Here is an 18,163-nt window from a genome sequence, read left to right as displayed (position 1 = left end):
GGCTCTCCTGACAGACTGAAGGAGAATCGGACAGGAAAGTGAGAAGCTCATCTGTGTGCATGAGCTAGCAGACAAGCAACAGAGCCAACAGAGTGTATTCTAATATCACTTTTCACAGCGTAGAACGAGGGGGGCATGACTGATACTGGGGCTAAACACTGTTTTGATCACTGGTTCAAATAGCCTGAGTTGTGCCTGTGGGAGCAGAGGAGACATGTCATTAAAAAGGCATGGAAGTAGTTTATTGTTCAGTTGGAACACATTCTCCATATTATTTATGACATTTTCAAACATTACAACAATCTGACAATCTCATACACTTGAACATCATAAGTAACATAAGTAAACTTGATTGGTCATGAACAACTTGATGCTTCATATATGCATTCAGTACTATATAAACTTTGCAATACATAAATAACAATAACTGTGCGTTTCATATCAATATACACATTCAGTACATAAATACATGTGTACAATGACACAGCATAGAAATATAACTTGATGCCTTATGAAACAATGGAAAATATACAGTTTCCTTGCTCGATCATCACAATAAATCTTGCTGGAAAATTGCACAGATCTCTCACTAGAATACATGACGAGTTCTCCTGAATAAATGAGTGAGAACTCAGTGGGGTGTAATTCACAGTCGATAACATTCAGTGCATCCGAGACCCTGTAATACAAGCCATGAACACAGTCACATGTTCTCAAGATAAGCTCACTGAACTTTGCGGGTCAACAATGGGAAATGGAGTGACTGAGGTGTGTGTATGAATTTGGCAAGCACGGTTTAGTGTGTGCAGCTTCACTCCAGCAGCTGTGTGTACATGTAGCTCATAATAAACTGGAACATCAAGACATGCGGATTCATGCGAGCGCTTGTGAGATGCATGAAAATAATGCTGCTGGGTTTGAAAAGAGAAGTGACACTTTTCTAACGCTGGTTGGTTTACAGAAGTATTGCTGTCTCCTCACGCTGCAGATGCTCCCTCTTCCCTGAGCTGTCACCCACTTTGTGATCCTCTGTTAGCATTAGCATTAGGATCTTTGAAGCTTTATCTTTGTGTCTCAGGTGTCAGTCTCTGGCTCTGGGAGGAGAGAGACTGCAGCTCTGCACTCAGAACAGCACACAGTTGTTCATCATGGAATTTCCTGACACTGGATTCCCGCAGAGAAAGGTAAGACCTCCCTACTCCTCCCACCCCCGCCTCTTCCAAACCAACTGCTGACTAAGTGGCTGTGAGGGGTTCACCTGATGGCCGCGCTGCGAGCTCCTGGACTTTGAAAGAAAAGCCAAACTGCTGACTCCTTTGACCGCTGGCTTTGAAATGGAGCTTGTTATTATGACTCAGTTCTGCTATTAATAGCTCCATGCCGTTCACATGCCCCTTTGAGAACAACACACCACATGCCAGGTCATGGGGCTGGCAATGGCGCTCAGAGCACAGGCCATCAGCAACTCACAATGACATTAGCAGAGACTAAATTTACCTGACATTGGACAAGGTGGATGAGGCCTAAAGTGTACGAGGACGTGTGATGTGTGTGTGTGTGCGCACTGGTGTTTATAAAATGATGCTGTGAAAAATTAGGGCATGACTAAAGGGTCTGGTGTTGAATTGAGCTGTCACTGCTTGGTAACCTGCTTTATGGCACATTCATAATGTTGAAATAAGACTTACTTCTTCTCTATGCATGCATGAATGCTCATCAAACCCTTACAGCACCTTTCGTAAAGCATCTCTTGAACGCCTTTGTCATTTGTGTCATAAGGGAAGAACACCACGCCTGCACTGCGATGTGGTCGATCATCTTAGCAACCATGCAATGATGAAGTTAACAAACCGGGGTTCAGCTGAAGAGTGATACAGAACTTATTGTGTTCATGGGCGTTGCAGTGCAGCACAGGATACCTCGCTTTTTAGTTGGGTTGGGACAGTCCCAAGGCCGTGGCAATGGTGGCGATGAGGAGGGCGGAGCTGGCCAGGATGACCGCGCTTCCTGATCGGAACACCTGCCGGCCGTTAAGGGGCTGGACCGGCCTGAAAGTCTCCACCATTGGATTTCCATCGTGGAACTTGAGCTCAGAGAACACCCGCAGCTGGGGGAAGACAAGATAACACAAATATCAGGCTCCGGTTTCTGGAAAGAGATCATCGAGGTTTGACATTTCACTGAGTCTGTGAATGTAATGTTTTTGTGAACGCTTGTACATTCAAGAACAGTAGTGGAATGTAACTCAGTACATTTGATCATGTACGGTTGTTAATTATAATATAAGTAGTAAGTAAGTAAGTAAGTATAAGTACTTGTACATTTTGTACTCTACAACATTAATATGGCATAATTAGTGCTTATTTTACAGATGAAGTTTTCAATTTTGAATGCAGGGCTTTTGTAATGGAGTAATTTTAGTTGTACTGGTTATTTTATCTAATTACACAATCTGAGTACTCCATCCACTCTTTTAAGGAAAATTGGTTTGATGGTTATGGTTTTAAGTTTTTGAGACTGTGCCTTTGCAACCAAAAGAAGCCACACAATTCACTTGGATTCCTTTACATTTTCTGTTCTTTCATCCTCACCTGATCCATGCTCAGAGGGATGGGATTCTCAAACAAAGTCCAAATCACAGCCTCAGTGCACCCAGGGGTGGTCAGAGAGCCCTTGTAGCGGTAGTAGGCGGTCAGATTCTGCTCAGATGGGATCAGCTGTGTCAGGGAGATGCTAAGCAGAGAAGTGTTGGTATCTGAAAACAGAGAAGTCACAGATGAAACTTTAGCAACAATGCTGTGCAGCCATGTTTTTAGTTGGTTATATTAAACTACCTACTTGTAGCTTTGATGCTTCGCAGAGAATTGATGATGGGGTCGTACTTTCGGTTTGCACTGTTGGATTTCTGAAAATGGAGAGAAATACATTTCAGTGTTCAACCTGAGGTCTGTTGTGTAATAGTGCTGTTAGTTTGATTTCAGCAATACAGGATTAAAAATGGTTACCTCGTAGAAAAACCCAAGGACCGCAACTCCCTCTTGGTCGGCTAGTGCTGTTGTCAAATCATTGTATTGGCTCTTCATGTGAACAATGTGCAGCTGTAGATGATATTTTAGCCATGTTATAAGGTTTCAAGTTATTTCTTTTTTTTAACAAAATGTGTATAAAATGTTTAAGTTAAGCACGTCTTTATCAAAACATGTCTTGGAGCCTTGAATGATAACAAATGATGCTTAAACAGTCCAACAGTCAACAAATTCAATGAAAAGACCTAAACCATCAATACACAAGCATTGTCTGAGAATCCAAAACCTGATACAGCTTGTCTGTGCAATAGGGCTTCATTGTTGCCCAAAAACACATCAATGAGCCACTATGTTGCACAAGTTGACATGTTCTTTCATTATAGTGAACATGTTTGTTTTGAGTCAGTCCTTCTGCCATAAATACTCACTAATGTGTCAAATCCGCTGCTGAAAATTGTCCCCAACAAATACACTACTTACAAATGTTCAGGTAACATTTCCTAAACCTACAGTGCTCAGCTGTTTTGTTGATATTGTTTTTAAATATTCATGTCCTCAGTGGGAACAAGTTGTTACTGAAAGAAGTCAGAAAGTTTTGAGAGATGAGACCAACATGCTGGTTTTGGTCTTTTCGTGTGTGCTTTGTAAGTTTAAGATACCTCCATGGGATACTGCTCCCCATCGATGGTGTGTTCGGAGCCAGGCCCTCCATTCTTGCCCCAGTGAAGGTGGAACTGTACAGCCTTGTAGGTGGATGGCAGGCCTCCACCTGAGATGGTGCTGAGATGAGGAACTCCAACCACAACTGGAGGACACACACATCAGACACAGAGTTCAAACAACAGCTTCAGAGCACCAGTGGTGATTCAATGTTTCAGGGAGAATATACTCACCTGTGTGGCCGTTGTTCTTGATTGTGCCTCTGAAGATCTGCTGGTAGTTGTTGAACTGGAAAGGAGTCAGACGCTCATCTGTCAATGTCTTTCTGGTAACGATGTTGATGGGCGACTGGTATTTTCCTCCACAGTTGCTGTTGGCGTGGTTCCACTTGTCTGGTCCTAAAACAAACAAACACACCAGTACTGAACAAGAAACAGCCTCTTCAACAAATTTCAGTCTGGTTTTAGGCTGAAACTTATCTTACTTCTAGGTTTTACTTTGCTACTAAGCCAATACGTTTGCTAAATCTGACCACAGAACAGTAATCACCCAATCCTGACCTAAGTCAGACAGCAGCTTGATGTTTATTGAATGTCCTAAGTACTGGGTAAGTAAACTGCTTATATTGCTGTCACTCTGAGAGAGACTACAGGGGACTGTAAATTCTTGGAGTACCACAGGGGTCAGTCCTCGGTCTTTTACAGTTCTTCATGCAAACATTACATTTTGGTCAAATATTTCAAAAGCGTCAGATCAGGTTATATTTTCATGCAGATGATTCTCAGGTCAACATGTTCTTTGATCCCAGCAACATGATCCAACTGAGCAAACTACAGGTCAGTTGTACAGAGATTCAAAGCTGGGTTTCTTACACCTTCCTTTAGTTATTCTGCAGTAAATCAAAAGCTATTATCACAGGTTCAGACTCCTCAGTTGGTTTTCCAAATTTCCTCACACTCAGGGTCATTCTCCTCAAACATTAACCTCAATATTAACTTTGCTGTCCAAAACCATCAATTTTACATCTTCAGAACATTTACAAAATAACCTGCCTGAGGAGATCAGGTAAGATATCTCTTTATTATTTAAATTAAATCTCCTCCTTAAAACACATTATTTTAGAGTTCTATTTTCTATTTTTTAAATTCTGTTCTTTTTTTTTTTAAACTTTGTTCTTTTTTTCTTTTAATTTCATCTTGTAAATTGCTCCTTATATTAATCTTAATTACATGTGTTAGTACACTTAAAATCTTATGTCTTTTGTGAAGCACTTTGTTGTTTGCCTTCAAAAAAAAAAAAAAAAAAAGTCATCCCCCTGTATATAAATAAGCTTACCATTGCACTGATGATCACAGGTGAACTGGGACTGATAACACCAGTCTGAAACACAGAAAAGAAAATTGATTTTGTCAAGACAGTGTTTCCATACAAACAAGGTACTCACAGGCTTACAAATAATGAAAAGAACATAAACACACACACTTGATTGTGTGACTGGCAACTGTCCAGCTATATTTTATGTACATTTACAAATGTGCCATTTTATTAATAGTTTCCTTTTTTCCGTACTGCAAACAGTTAATTGTTCTCCTAATGTTTTAAGTCAACTGTTATTCCTAACCGTACAAAAACCCCCTTAATACACAGGAACTGTCTTCCTTTTCACAAAAAGTTGGCGTTTGTGCTTTATCTTTCCGTGCTATCAGAATAAACAGAGAGCCAATCTTTTGCATCAGTGAGGCCCCGTTCTCACATGTTTGTCTGAGGGTTTATTAATATTTCACAATTGGTTTGCATGTTTCCACCCCGTACTCAGAGACAAATATCTGCAGCTATCTCTCAAATCAAATATTTATGAAAAATACACATACCATTGAAAAAATATGGGGAGGGTCTCCCACTCTGTTATTAGAATTGTATGAGGGCTTCTCCTGGTGTTTGTGAAGGAAGTCACTGCTTGGTTTCTTTGCCATGTGGTAAGCCTTTTCCTCCTGCTCTGGAATGATAATGGGTACTGAAAATAAACGAAGCAGGGGGGCAAACATTTGGGCGGGGTTCAGATTGTATTCACTGGTGCCATCATACTGCTCCCAGTAAATAAAGCCACAATTTTTTTGTTTGTATTTATTTACTAACAAAGCTTTTGTTGCATGTGTGTGACTGGAATGTGAACAAGCAGAATAATAATGATAAAAAAGAATGAATAGAAAATCTAATTACTCTGTCGCTGAAGTCTGACGCTGAGGGTATGAAAGGATTAGGATTCATTTCAAACCTTTGCTCACTTCTGCTTGGAAGGTCTTACAGCTTGGATGGTAAGTGTGTCACTGTCCTAAGAAATCTGCATGGAGGCCACAGCTAAAATCAGCCTGATCAAATGAACATCCAGGACCACAGCTGTGTGAGTCCTCCAAAAACAAGATGTATCACTTACATCTGTGATAATGAAGCTTGTCACTCATTAGTCACAACCTTGACATGAGATATACTTGTAGTAGTCACTTACCAAAATCCCTCAAATTAAAGATTTAATGTTACACAATTAATGTTTGTTCATGTTTTGTCTATAAGTGATGGAAAGTAACTAAATACAATTACTTGAGTACCGTACTCACCATAAGTACATATTTAAAGTACTTGTACTTTACTTAAGTGTTTCCATTTTATGCCACTTAAAAATCTAGAGAGAAAACATTGTGCTTTTCACTCTGCATTTGTTTGCTAGCTATAGATTTTTTTCCATACAAATCATGTGATGAGCTTAAACTGTTACAGATTCAACCAGTGTAATTAAAAGTAACTTCCAACTACAACAGTATCAACAGAAATTATAATATGTTAATATATATAAAAGTGTAACAATAACAGGAGCCATTGTTCTACACTTTTACTTTGGATACTTTAAGCACACTTGGCTAATAATACTTCATTTTTTGAATAATACCACAGTAATATTTTCAGTGCCAGAAGTTTATTTGTGAAGGAGTATATTTATAGTGTGGTAACGTCAGTTTTACTTGAGTGAATAACCAAAGCCTCCCCCATAACTGTTTGTGTGTAGGAATATATATTTTTATGGCTCACAGTCGCTTGTACTCATCTCAGCCAATCAGATTTCTGTCCGCACAGTTCTTGACCAATCGACTCTCGGCTTTGATCTTTGTTGCGGCGCGCAGCAAAATGAACAATATGAATGGGTTTCAATGGATCTGAGAGCTCTTCCAGAGAGCGAACTGAGGAAACTGTCGAGGATTAAAACAAAAGGCAGCGAAAGCGCGTGCGCTGCAGACCCCGCGTTTCACACACACACGCACACACACGAAACACGGATCAGAGGGCAGATCGGGACTGTGCCATGCTTTGCCAGCAGCTGCACCTCGGTTATGTGCCGAAACAGTCCAACTCTGAGACTGGGCGTTGAGAGACAGATTCAGGACCCACAACAAAACCAGGATTAGTTTCATTAGTTTCGGGCCATTGCAATAACAACATACAGAATAGAAGATTTGACCACCAGGCTGCTGTTCCTCAACGTTTTCTCTCATGCACACTGCTGCTAGAAAACTTCTATCCAGCTGTGTCCAGCTGCGGCTCCTTAGCAAGAAATATGCTGACAACTACTCAGACAGCGCGCTGCAACTGCTCCACACAGGCTGCAGGCGCCTCCTCCTCCTCCTCCTCCTGCTCAGCGCTGATTGTAACGGCGCATCCAACACAATAAAGAGCCACCTGAGCGTCTCTTACAGTTTATGGAGTCTCTGTGTGATTGGTGCTTTATCTCAGAGAGGAAAAATTAGACAGTAACTTACTCCTGAATGCCACATACACATTATACTTGAGTGACGGTACTGGTACATTTTAGAGCTTTTCACTACATTAGGAGAGTTCAGTTGCATCGTCCCTCCGAACAGATGGGCTACGATCAAACTATTTTAACCTTCATTTGTTCTGCTCTGTTCTTTCTAGATGAACGTATTTGTCTCTTTAAGAGCTTAATTGGACTTCACAACAATCCTGCTGCCATAAAGAAACTAATCACAAAGCCAAACACTGCATGATCACATTAGAGACAAACAGAAAAGATTCCAATGGAATTTATGCGAAACACAATTCAGAGGAGCTTTGGTGAAATTTCCTCTCAATGCGCATTCGTTAACCTCTGACTAACAACTGACCGCACGGATCAAATTAGCCTTGTTATTTACTCAGCTGCAGCTAATTTACTCCATTAGAGTCTTGGTGCCAAACCTCGGAGCTCTTTCTGTGAAATTAACGCCTCAGTATCAGCGCTGTGAATTTGGAGACATTGGCGCTGCGCAGCTTGACGCGCCTCTCTGCGGCAACTAGCACGCAGACGTCCGTCATTGGCTGAGCGTGGATCTGAGCAGGTGCACGAGAGGGGGAGGGACGGAGAGAGAGAGAGAGAGAGAGAGAGAGAGAGAGAGAGAGAGAGAGTCCGAAACACAGAGGCTCGGAGTGAATCTCAGCTCGGTGTGATCTGCCTGCTTCAGTCCTGTTTGGCTCAGATGATACAGGATCTGTGCATCCCGCTCGTGCCCTTCAGCGGGGAGCTCGGTGGTGTGAGCGCAAGGTACAGATCGGACACACAACACACATCACATCACATCAGTGTGGTGGTGGACGGGGCAGGTATGTTTTGGCGCTGTTTTGGTGGCGGGGAGAGCCTCGTTTTCATCCGTGGCTCTTTAATGACTCAGTTTTTCTCTCTTTCCCCCTCTATGCTGGGATTTGTGTCCTTTTAGATTCTCGGGATATCAACTTTCTAATCGAATAAAGTGACCGGGACGGTTGGAAAAAACAGCTAAGAAACTAAAAGAAACTTCACCCTGCTGGTCTCACTGAGAAGCCCTCTGATGTATTCATTTATTCCATATTTACTGTTTAGTGTTGAAATGAATCTAATATCTTACATGAATGATTAATACAGATATTAATAATGTATCAATTGCACGCTTCTATGTAAAATAACCTCACAAATTCTGATCAGAAATATTTAATAAACATAAAAAAAAAACATATTCTGCCAAAATCTTGCAGAATAAAAAAACAAAAAAACAAAACAAATTCCAGATAGAAAACAAATATCTCTTTACTCTATTAATTATTATCCCGTTTCTTTCACATTATTTGTGTATTTGGGATTTGTACGTAGGCAAGAGAAAATAAAGCAAATGTTAATAGATCATTTTTGAAACATTCAGTTATGAATGAAAAGACACTCACCTCCAGCTCTTGTGCAGACAGTCCAGAGAGATGCCAGGAGAACGGGCAGGATGAGCGGCTGCATCTTAGAGCGTCTCTGCTTCGACCGAGTGAAGACAACACAAGGACTTGTTTTTTACCGATCTGATCGCATTCTTGCAGGGGGTCTTATACTTATCTATCAGCATACCCCGACAGGAAAGAAAGAGTGGCCCCTCCCCCTTCGGGCATCGCCTCCAATAAAACTCTCCACTGATAAGAGCTCCAATCAGGGGAGGTGGGGGCCTGTATCAATGGGCTCCTGGTGTGCAGGAGCCAAATCTAATGCAATCATTACTGTCATGGTGTCGATAGGCAAACATTTCCTGATGATTTGAGAGGTAGCTGTGGCGATGGGGGGAAATCAGAGGCGGTTAATCATCAATGCGAGCAGCTGATTGCTCCATAGGTAATCCAAGGTGGCCCTCAGGATTAACTGTGAAGACAGAGAAATATTATTGTTAGACTCAGAGCATCAGTGCCCCTGTTCCTTTAAATATAAGGTCAGAAAAATCACTGCATTTCACATACAGTTTGTATCAGCTTGTTCCAGAAATATTCAAATCCAAAGCTCAATGTTTTTTTTTTTTTTTTTTTTTTTTTTTTGTAATGGCTGCGCCTTTTAATCAGATGGAGCTCTAAATGTCTGGTACATGGTTTTGTCAGTGGTGGAAAAGGCATGCAAATTATTTGAGTAAAAGTAGCACAATATAAGCTCAGTTACAATTAATACTCCTGTATTCAAAATAGTACACACAGAGGTACTAGTCTTAGATAGTTCAACTTGTCAGTCATCTGTAAATCATTTTGAATTACACTAACCTGTGCTAAAGGTGCTATACAAATAAAGTTTGATTCATTGAAGTGTCATAATGTGCTGAAAATATCAAAATGAAAAGTGTTCATCATGCTGACTGGTCTCTGTCAGTGATATATTAGAATTTTATTGGGTCATTAGCACTGATTTATAAGAGGCGCTTTAATGTCATTGTTGGTGCATGTGGAGCTGATTGTAACTAATTGGTTTGGTTTGTTTGGTAATTTAATCTATAATAATACATCATGTTACAAGAAATATTCCAGTGATGACCACTGAAGTTTAGAGCAGAGAGGGCGAAAAGATTGACTCTGCTGATTTAGGTAAAACTGATCATTTTCAGTGAAAAATTTAAAACGTGTGTGCAGACACTGATTCAGCTCAGCGTGTCACAGTAACGTAAACCACCAAATGTTTCACTGGAAGGATACAGGAAATATTACAGGAATATTACAGGGGTGTGTGTCACAGTAACTGTCAGAATCATAAACCACTTAATATTTGACTGGATATCAGTGAATGATGGACATTTGATTAATGAGAATCTGCATTATTGACCAAGTCTTGTGACACTGGAACTTTAAGTTGCAGTTCACAGCACAGTTTTCTAACTAAAGGACAGCTGGATGCCAGAGGGAACTGGACTCTCATTTCATGAAATTTGTGTATGAAAAATAACTGAATGTAAAGAAAAAGTGAAGAAATAAGTTGAAAAGAATAGAAAAGTACTGAAGTACTTGAGTAAATTTACTTAGTGACTTTCCACCTGCATTTTATACATATTTTCCCAAAATGTAGTCCGACGTTTTGGCGTCTTGTAGGAAAATGTGGGGTCTGCACAAAAATTCAAAATAAAGTTTTGTGGGTTTTAACAGCATGAGAACCCCACCCACCACCACCACCACCACACACACACACACACTACCACCTGAGAGCTTCATCTAAAAGAAGACATCAGGTAAAATCTTTAAAAAGGTTTATTTTCCGGCCCAATTCACATTGTTCAGAAAACCTGTCCAGTCAGTGCAAAGCTTTGCAAAAAAAATCTCAACATCTCCCGTCAAGTTTTCCACAGAAAAGTTCAAGCTGTCACCTTTATTTTCATTCAGTGGTTGGAAACCTAGAATACCCTCAGTCTGAATTATTGATCAGGCTGAGTGAGTAAAGTCAAAGACACTGGGAGGAGTTTTTCCTAAAAAAACATGAATTAGCTTGAGTTGCTCTTCTTGAGGACTCTTGCCAGCATGAAACTCTGCAGCGGGACATGACGGTATATTCAAGTCTTGTCTTCATATGGACTTTGTGAGTGGGTTTGTGTGTGTGTGGTAGGGGTGAGGGGGGAACTAGGGGAAAACATAAAACATGATGTATAACACAACATAGCACACGTGGGGTTTCACTTCCACCCACACGTATCTTCCTAAATCAATGTCACCTTTAACACCATTCCCTAAAGGAAATGACTGTTGATTCATGTTAGGGAGGAAATACTCACTCTTTACCATAGAACAGGGGAAATTGAGTAACTCATCAATGAAATGATGCAACAACCTCTAGGTTTGATTGGCTGAATGCGCTGGTCTTGTTGCATCCTGCCATGTGCTTCTCTTGATGGAAAAGCGCCATCTAGTGGACAAATGGAAGAAATTCATGTTTCTCAGCTGGAGGATGTGTTCAGATCCTTTATTTAAAGATTCTCATTATACGTTTTAAACCCAATTTCAACCTGTAACAGGTGCAGTAAAAGTATTTCTTATGTAGTGGACTAAAAGCATAAAGTAGCATAAAACTGAAATACTTAAATAAAGCAGAAATACATGAGTAAATTATATAAACTGTAATTTTGCATTACTTGAGTAAATGTATATTTTACTTTCCTTCTCTGATGTGCAGGCTGCTCATCCAAATAGTTCACAACCTAAAATCATCATGACATAATAAAAAGATATGAGAGACAAAACCATGGTTTATAATCGTCTTCATCTCACCACTGGTCCATCTTGTATTTGTCTGTGGTGACATTCATCATCTTTTTGTACATGCAGAGTATCCAAAGACACAGTGCTGAAGTGTTTGAAGTGTGGCAGATTTTGTCATTTTAGGGTGTTTACATGCACATCAAATGAACAGTCTTTGTAGACATGTTCACCTCTTCTGGTACTTCAGCACTGTACAGTTTGTTACTCTTTGTTCTCGTCTCGATGGAGGTTCTTGATCTGTTGGGCAGTTCAAGGTTTTTTCTCTTTCTTTCATCCACTTCACCTTCTATCATTCACCACATCATTTACAGTGTGACCAAGCCTTTTATCAGTGTATCAGCTGATTTCTACACGTTGTCTGACAAAGTCTCAACGTCTCCGTCTTCTCACAGTGAACACTTGGATCCTTGTGATGAGACAAAATAATTCACATGCGTTAACTACTTTTCTGTAGTTACAAGTAATTAAACAGGCTGAGAAACAGATCCATGATATAATCTTTTATTTTAACCCATGGGATTTAACTTTTACAGTGCATTTCTTTACAACAATTATTCATTAAGTGACAGGTTTTAGCCACCACTACGGATCAGATAACTATGTATGTTACATTTCTGAGCTCCTCTTAAAGATTCTGACTTCATGAACACCTTGTGATAAAATCCCAAATATTAGATGATGGATAACCACACAGGTTAACTAATTCAGTGACACCCGATCATCTGTTGAAATTGTTAGCCTCATTATCAAACTGGACCATTTGTTAATCTTTAGTTGCCTCAGTGTTATTAAGCAGCTAACTATCTGTACCATTAAAACATACAGAGAGGTGGCCAATTAGAAACCTGCTGCCATCCATAAGAAAAGAAAAAGGCTTTAAAAATAGACAAAACAAAATATGGCACTATTGTCTCAAGGAACAACCAGTAGACACAAACACATTTTTAAAGGGGACTGTGGCCAAACCCCCCCTAAACAGAACAAGAAACTCCAAGCACTTTGTTCAGTCTTTTCCCGAGCAGTCTTTACTGCCAGTTAGCAAGCTGAGGAGTCGTCGTCAGTCAGATGGACATCAAGCTTTATGTGGACATTAAGCCATTCATTCTCAAGCATCTCAGCAGAAAAACCTTGAGGAAATTCCCTCTGTCACATCATAGAATACCAACAGTACCTTCAAATGACTTTTTCCTCTCATCACAAGAAGACATTACAGAAATCTGCAGTCTACCAGCATCATTATGTTCCTCTTCCTCTTGACATATCAAGCACACGTCCCACAAAAACACACAGCATTGCAGCATCAGTCTGTCCATACGCATCCCCCCAGAACGTCTAATGTTGCAACATGGTTATACTGGAGAAAAGCATTGATAAAGACAGAACCACATTGACTGTGCATATACATAATTTTGAAAACACATTGCAGCAATGAACACATATACAACCCACCAAATGCACAAGAACATAAACTCGATCCAGTTACCCATTACATATTACATTCAGGCTCTAAGAAAAAAGATGCGATGGCAAAGTAAACAGCAGATTTCTCCCTTTTGCTCAAGTTTGGTCTCAAATTCCCTCAAATACACAACAGCTAGTAGTGCACAAAATAAGAATACAAAATTAGACTTTTAAATACTGTAGCAGCAATTCCTTTCTTTTGAAGTTGAAAGCCTCCAATATTACAGGTAAAGGCTTTAGAGTCCCCGACACATGGAAGGGTGAGCGATTGTCCTCTTAAGTGCGAGACAGTGTCTGTAAGGAGGGTGCAGGTGTTTGGTACTAAAGGTGGGTGGGCTCTGCTGGGGGTGTACAGGTTGGAGATGTGTCTCAGACAGGGCACCGCTAGAGGACCGAGCTGTGCGGAGGCAGCAGGACGCTGCAGCGCTCCAGGCTGAAAATGTCTTTGAACAGAAGGGGTTTGTTCTGTAGGAAAACCTCCCCTGCTGACACACCTCCATCTCAGACCTTTGTTTCCCTCTTCACTGCCTCTCAGACAGTCTCACAGTGCAAACTGAGCCTCCCAAAGAGTAACAATTCCTCCTCATATCCACCCCCCTCTCCTGCAGCCAAAACCACAGCAGGTTGGGGTTACAACGGGGCGCTCGGCTCGTCGGTCCAAAACGAGCAGGACAGAGCCGAGGCAGACCAGGCTACACGACGCGTCTCTCAGCTGGAGGCTGTGGCGATGGCCTTCTTGAGCTGCTGGCTGCGGATCTCGCGCGTGCGGGACTCCAGGAGCAGGTCGTGGCAGGTGTTGCAGACCAGCACGGGGTCATACAGCTGCTGGTCTGGGATGGGCAGCTTCAGATGACAGCAGTCTTTACAGAACACATTGCCACAGTTCCTAAGCACAGAGAGCACACAGAGAGTTCACATAATATCAGATAGATGGATAGAATACTTTATTAATCCCAGAGGGAAACTGTAGCGTTTCAGCCGCCACTTCACATAAATCACAAACACAAATGAGGTAGGTGAGAGACAAGTGCAAGTAAAAGGTCAAGTTATCTGCAACATCTAAAATAGATTAAATTAAATATAAATCTATCAATAAAATAAAATAGGAATCTAATATGTATGGTATACTGTATAATTATGGTAATATATTGCAGTATAAAATGTATATTAGTGCTAGCCAAGCAGACAGACGTTATTAAATCAGTTAGAGCAGAAAGGCCAGCAGTACCACTCAAACAGGTATAAACAGCCTCTGAAGTGAAAATGGTATAAAATGATTTATGTGCTTTAACAGTTGTATGGCTTTATCTGTTACTCCTGTTTTATGACAGTTCTTGGCACAACAGCTTTACTGTCATCCTGGTGCAGAACATACTGTATATCCTTAATCTCAGTATCAGTGTAGTTGTGCATTCCAGCTCTCAGCTGAGATTTCTGGCATGTGACAGTGATGTCGTCATCCCTGACAGAGACTGTTGGCACAATTGTTTCCAGGCAGTGGCTGCTGAGGTCACTGTTTAAATACAGTTAACAGCCAGTTACTATTATAACCTGATACTATTTGATATTTTAATTTAACTTTACATCTGCTGTGTGTTTCAAATGGTTAGGTATATAGTAGTATCTACTACTCATTATGTTTTGTCCATCCCTTGTACTTTCAGAGTGCTGCTCTGTCTGGATATTCATTCCTTTTTCTAATTTGGGAAAACTGTCTCAGTTTCTCAGTGGAGCATATAAATAATTCTCTTGTTAACCAAGAGCCTTTGATGTTGAAAGCATGGGCAGAAACCAAAGCCTGGTTTATTGCCTTGATAATACAAAGCTAAGTGTCTCTGAAACACAGGCTGGCACTTTGGCAAAATTGTGCTGATGACAAGCAAATGGTATTTTAACAACTAAGTGACTCACCATGCCTCAGCTATTCTCAGTGTGTAAGGGACTGTCCTGCATCCTTACTAGTCAGCCATGAATCACAAGGAAGATTTGTGCTTAACAATTTAGTTAAGCTAAAGCTAAGTTGGGACATTTTCCTCCTTAAGACAAACGTACAAAAAATATGCTGCTTGAGAGGTCTCCAATGGTGCATATTAGCTCCACAGTCACTGTGTTTGTGACTGAACCAAAATAAATTCTTTGATATTTAACACCCACACCGTTTCTCCAGTACCTTTATCATTTGTGAGGACGTGACATTTTAAGTGTCATTGTGTTCTGTGTTTATTAATGTAAGAAAACCATAGTGAACCCCACCTGCAGTGGTGACGTCTCTTGGCTATCCAGAACTCACAGTCACAGTTGAAACAATGGGAGGCCATGTGGTCAGGCACCCACCTCGTGACCTACACACACACACACACACACACACACACACACACAGACACAGACACAGACATCTCTCTCAGAACAGTGTGTGGTAATAAGGGGTGCTCCCAACTATACAGGTGAGGGGGAGATAAGAGGGTGAGGGAATGGAGACAGAGTCTATATTGGAGTGTCATTAAGGCTCTAATGGATGCTGACCTCTGTGTCCTTGCGCTCCACTCGATCCCAGCTGCCCTCTGACAGACGGTCCTCACTGTGGGTGGACAGAGAATCCTCTTCATTGCTGTTGTCTGACTCCCGCAGACACGTCTGAAACGGAGAGGAGAGGGTGAGATCAGAGGACAGACAGGAGTAAGAGGAGAGAGGACACTTCTGGAGATAAAAGTAAATATTTATACACTAAAAACAGAAAAAGGCTTCTGGCACTGGCTGTCTGGCATTAATATAATCACTGATAAAAGTACTCACAATGTCATCCTCGTAGTCAATGTCTGGCTCTGAGGGAGGGGTGCTGTACTGTTTACTCTCAAGCCTCATCTGCAGCTGTCGCACCTGCTGCCGCAGCACCTCCACCTCCTGCTTGTAACCTGCCTCAATCTGCCGCAGTCTCTGCTGCACGGCGTCCATGGGCACCGGCAGCCCGTCATCATCGAGGTAAGCTGGGGCCTGGGGTGGGGGAGGGGAGCTTGAAGCAGAGGGTGAGGAGTAGGACACTGGCAGGAGCTGATGGCCTGCCAGGGAGTAGCTGTTGAGGGCAGCGGCGGCAGCAGCAGGGCCACACAGGCCGATGTAGCCTGCACTCCTGGCAGCAGCCAGCCAGCCAGGCTGCAGGGGGCTGCTGGGACAACACAGAGCCTCCCTCCGGCAGCACTGGGACCCATTGGCGATGGCGAAGCCCTGGGAGCGGAGCAGCTTACTGGCAAGCCGGCGGCTCTGGTAAGTGTTGGGCTGCAAGGCCCGGCTGATGCCAGAGTGACTGGCGCTGCTGCAGGCAGACTGGACCAGACCCTGGACGCTCTCCCAGTGGGAGCCGAGCAGAGACAGGTCTGAGAGCTGGCTCTGGGAGATCAGATGGCGAGCAGCTACCTGGGTGGAGTCTACAGGAGCTGCTGCAACTGTTAGCACACGCTCTCTTCCTTTCACTGCATCTGTCCTTGTGTCCTCTTTCTCCCTCTGAGGTTGAACCTGGGGCTGTGGCTCAGCCTGCTCCTCGCTGTTCAGATCCTGGGTAAGATCCTGGCTCACTGTGGGAGGCAGGGCAAGAGGAAGCTCTCCCTCATCAGTGAGAGTCTCCGTGGAGTCCTCCATAGGAAGGAGTGGTGTTAGCTGCTTCAGAGCCAGCAGGCCTGCAGATTCTGGAAGGCCGTTTGCTTGGCTGTCAATGTGACCGTTAAGCAGTGAGATGGGTGTGGTGGCTGCAAGTTGGGTGCCTTTGCAGGGGAGAGGTAAGCACGGCTCTGATTTATGAGAGGGTGATGTGGTGCTCTCAGCAGTCCTATCGGGGCTCTTGGCCTCCAGTGGCGGTGGTGGGAGTGGAGGGTTTGTGATCTGAGGCAAAGCCTGTTGGAGTACAGGAGTGGGGAACGGAGTGTGAGCGAGTGCGACATCCTTCCTGAGAGGGACAGGAGGAAGGGGCAGAGAGGGCAGGGGCTGTGTGGTGAGGCAGGGCTTCTCCAGTGTGTCTTCACAGCTCTCTGCACCTGGGACATCCTCTGGGGTCTTGGCAGGACTCTGATCTAGAGGTTCCCCCTCAGCGCTGTCTGGTCCAGTGTCAGGTATGACCTCGTCAGAGCTGTCTGCAGAGGTTTCTTCCATGGCAGGTGAGGGTTCCAGGGCAGAGCGACCCTCCTGGCAGTGCTTGTTGAGATTGGGGTCGCTGGATGTACGTGTCAGGGGCACCCCGTTCTCAAAAGCTGTCAGCAGGTTGTCCATGGAGCGGGTCTTGGGAAGTCTGGAAATCAGAAATACAAAAGGATTTATTTTTTCCATGTGCAGCACACACACAATTCTCTGCTTGGGACTGTAGAGGGCAGTCTGATCCAGTCTGATCTATCACGTGATTTTTTAATTAAAATAAATCTCTGCTCAGGGACTGCCAAGAACAGTAAGTACAGACACTGATTAACAGATCAGACGCACGTAAAACAACAACGTACCTGTCCAGGGAACGGGAGGTGAGTTCGTCTCCGGTGACGCTTGGGGGGAGGTAGAGCTCCATAGAATCATCCACAGCGGTGCAGGGGGAGGAGGTGGGCAGGTACACAGCTGTCCACAGCTGTAATGCCCGAGTGTGGCAGACTGGCTGCAGCACCTGGCAGACAAACAAGTGATGAGGACTATCTTAGAAGGTCAGTAATGATGGTGCCTAGTGCTCAATCACTGCTGTGGGTGGTGCATTACGCTCACATGTATGCTTTTCTTAGACAGTGTGGACCAGACAGGGTGGCAAAGAAAGTGGGACAAATTTAATATTATGCTTTAAATCTTTGATCTAAAACACAGTTTGGAAATTAAAGTTTAAATTGGAGTCACACTATGAATCATTAATCAAGCCACTTATGATCAGGATCAAATGAGACTAGAGACCTGCTTATTTATGCTATAGTCTTAAAACACCACTATTCCCTTGGCAG

At 42.6% G+C, this 18,163-nt stretch overlaps 2 protein-coding genes and 1 long non-coding RNA gene across 7 annotated transcripts in view; 1 reads left to right on the top strand and 2 right to left on the bottom strand.

Annotated features, from left to right (window-relative positions):
- Positions 1 to 220: 220 nt before the first annotated feature.
- ca4a (carbonic anhydrase IV a) lies at positions 221 to 9,069 on the bottom strand. The gene is made up of 8 exons (XM_018691410.2): positions 8,931 to 9,069; positions 5,022 to 5,066; positions 3,920 to 4,084; positions 3,686 to 3,831; positions 3,006 to 3,098; positions 2,839 to 2,905; positions 2,592 to 2,755; positions 221 to 2,107 (listed from the first exon to the last, which is right to left on the bottom strand). The coding sequence occupies exons 1-8, from the start codon at positions 8,992 to 8,994 to the stop codon at positions 1,928 to 1,930; spliced, it is 924 nt and encodes a 307-aa protein (XP_018546926.1). The 5' UTR covers positions 8,995 to 9,069; the 3' UTR covers positions 221 to 1,927.
- LOC108893412 (uncharacterized) lies at positions 7,994 to 9,088 on the top strand. The gene is made up of 3 exons (XR_001962658.2): positions 7,994 to 8,336; positions 8,450 to 8,562; positions 8,948 to 9,088. It is a non-coding gene; the product is annotated as an uncharacterized LOC108893412 (long non-coding RNA).
- Positions 9,089 to 12,231: 3,143 nt separating this feature from the next.
- mtmr4 (myotubularin related protein 4) overlaps positions 12,232 to 18,163 on the bottom strand; it is a 38,193-nt gene continuing 32,261 nt past the window's right edge. For all 5 annotated transcript variants that reach the window (XM_018691877.2, XM_018691878.2, XM_051078411.1 and 2 more), the window contains 5 exons: positions 17,687 to 17,841; positions 15,999 to 17,481; positions 15,729 to 15,839; positions 15,459 to 15,547; positions 12,232 to 14,091 (listed from right to left, as the gene is read on the bottom strand). In XM_018691877.2, coding sequence (XP_018547393.1) covers positions 13,914 to 14,091; positions 15,459 to 15,547; positions 15,729 to 15,839; positions 15,999 to 17,481; positions 17,687 to 17,841 — 2,016 coding nt within the window. In that variant the 3' untranslated portion in view covers positions 12,232 to 13,913. The remainder of the gene's footprint in view (positions 14,092 to 15,458; positions 15,548 to 15,728; positions 15,840 to 15,998; positions 17,482 to 17,686; positions 17,842 to 18,163) is intronic.

Source organism: Lates calcarifer, linkage group LG20 (genome assembly GCF_001640805.2).
Source record: "Lates calcarifer isolate ASB-BC8 linkage group LG20, TLL_Latcal_v3, whole genome shotgun sequence".
Lineage (NCBI taxonomy): Eukaryota > Metazoa > Chordata > Actinopteri > Centropomidae > Lates > Lates calcarifer.
Note: the sequence above shows the minus strand (reverse complement) of the source record. Positions and strands in the feature narration are given on the sequence as shown.

Excerpts from the sequence above, each read along its gene's own strand:
- ca4a (XM_018691410.2), bottom strand. The coding sequence starts at position 8,994 with ATGCAGCCGCTCATCCTGCCCGTTCTCCTGGCATCTCTCTGGACTGTC. Across the intron at positions 2,756-2,838 it reads GCGAAGCATCAAAGCTACAA|ATACCAACACTTCTCTGCTT; the intron begins GTAGGTAGTTTA and ends CTCTGTTTTCAG. Across the intron at positions 2,108-2,591 it reads TCCCTCTGAGCATGGATCAG|CTGCGGGTGTTCTCTGAGCT; the intron begins GTGAGGATGAAA and ends GTCTTCCCCCAG.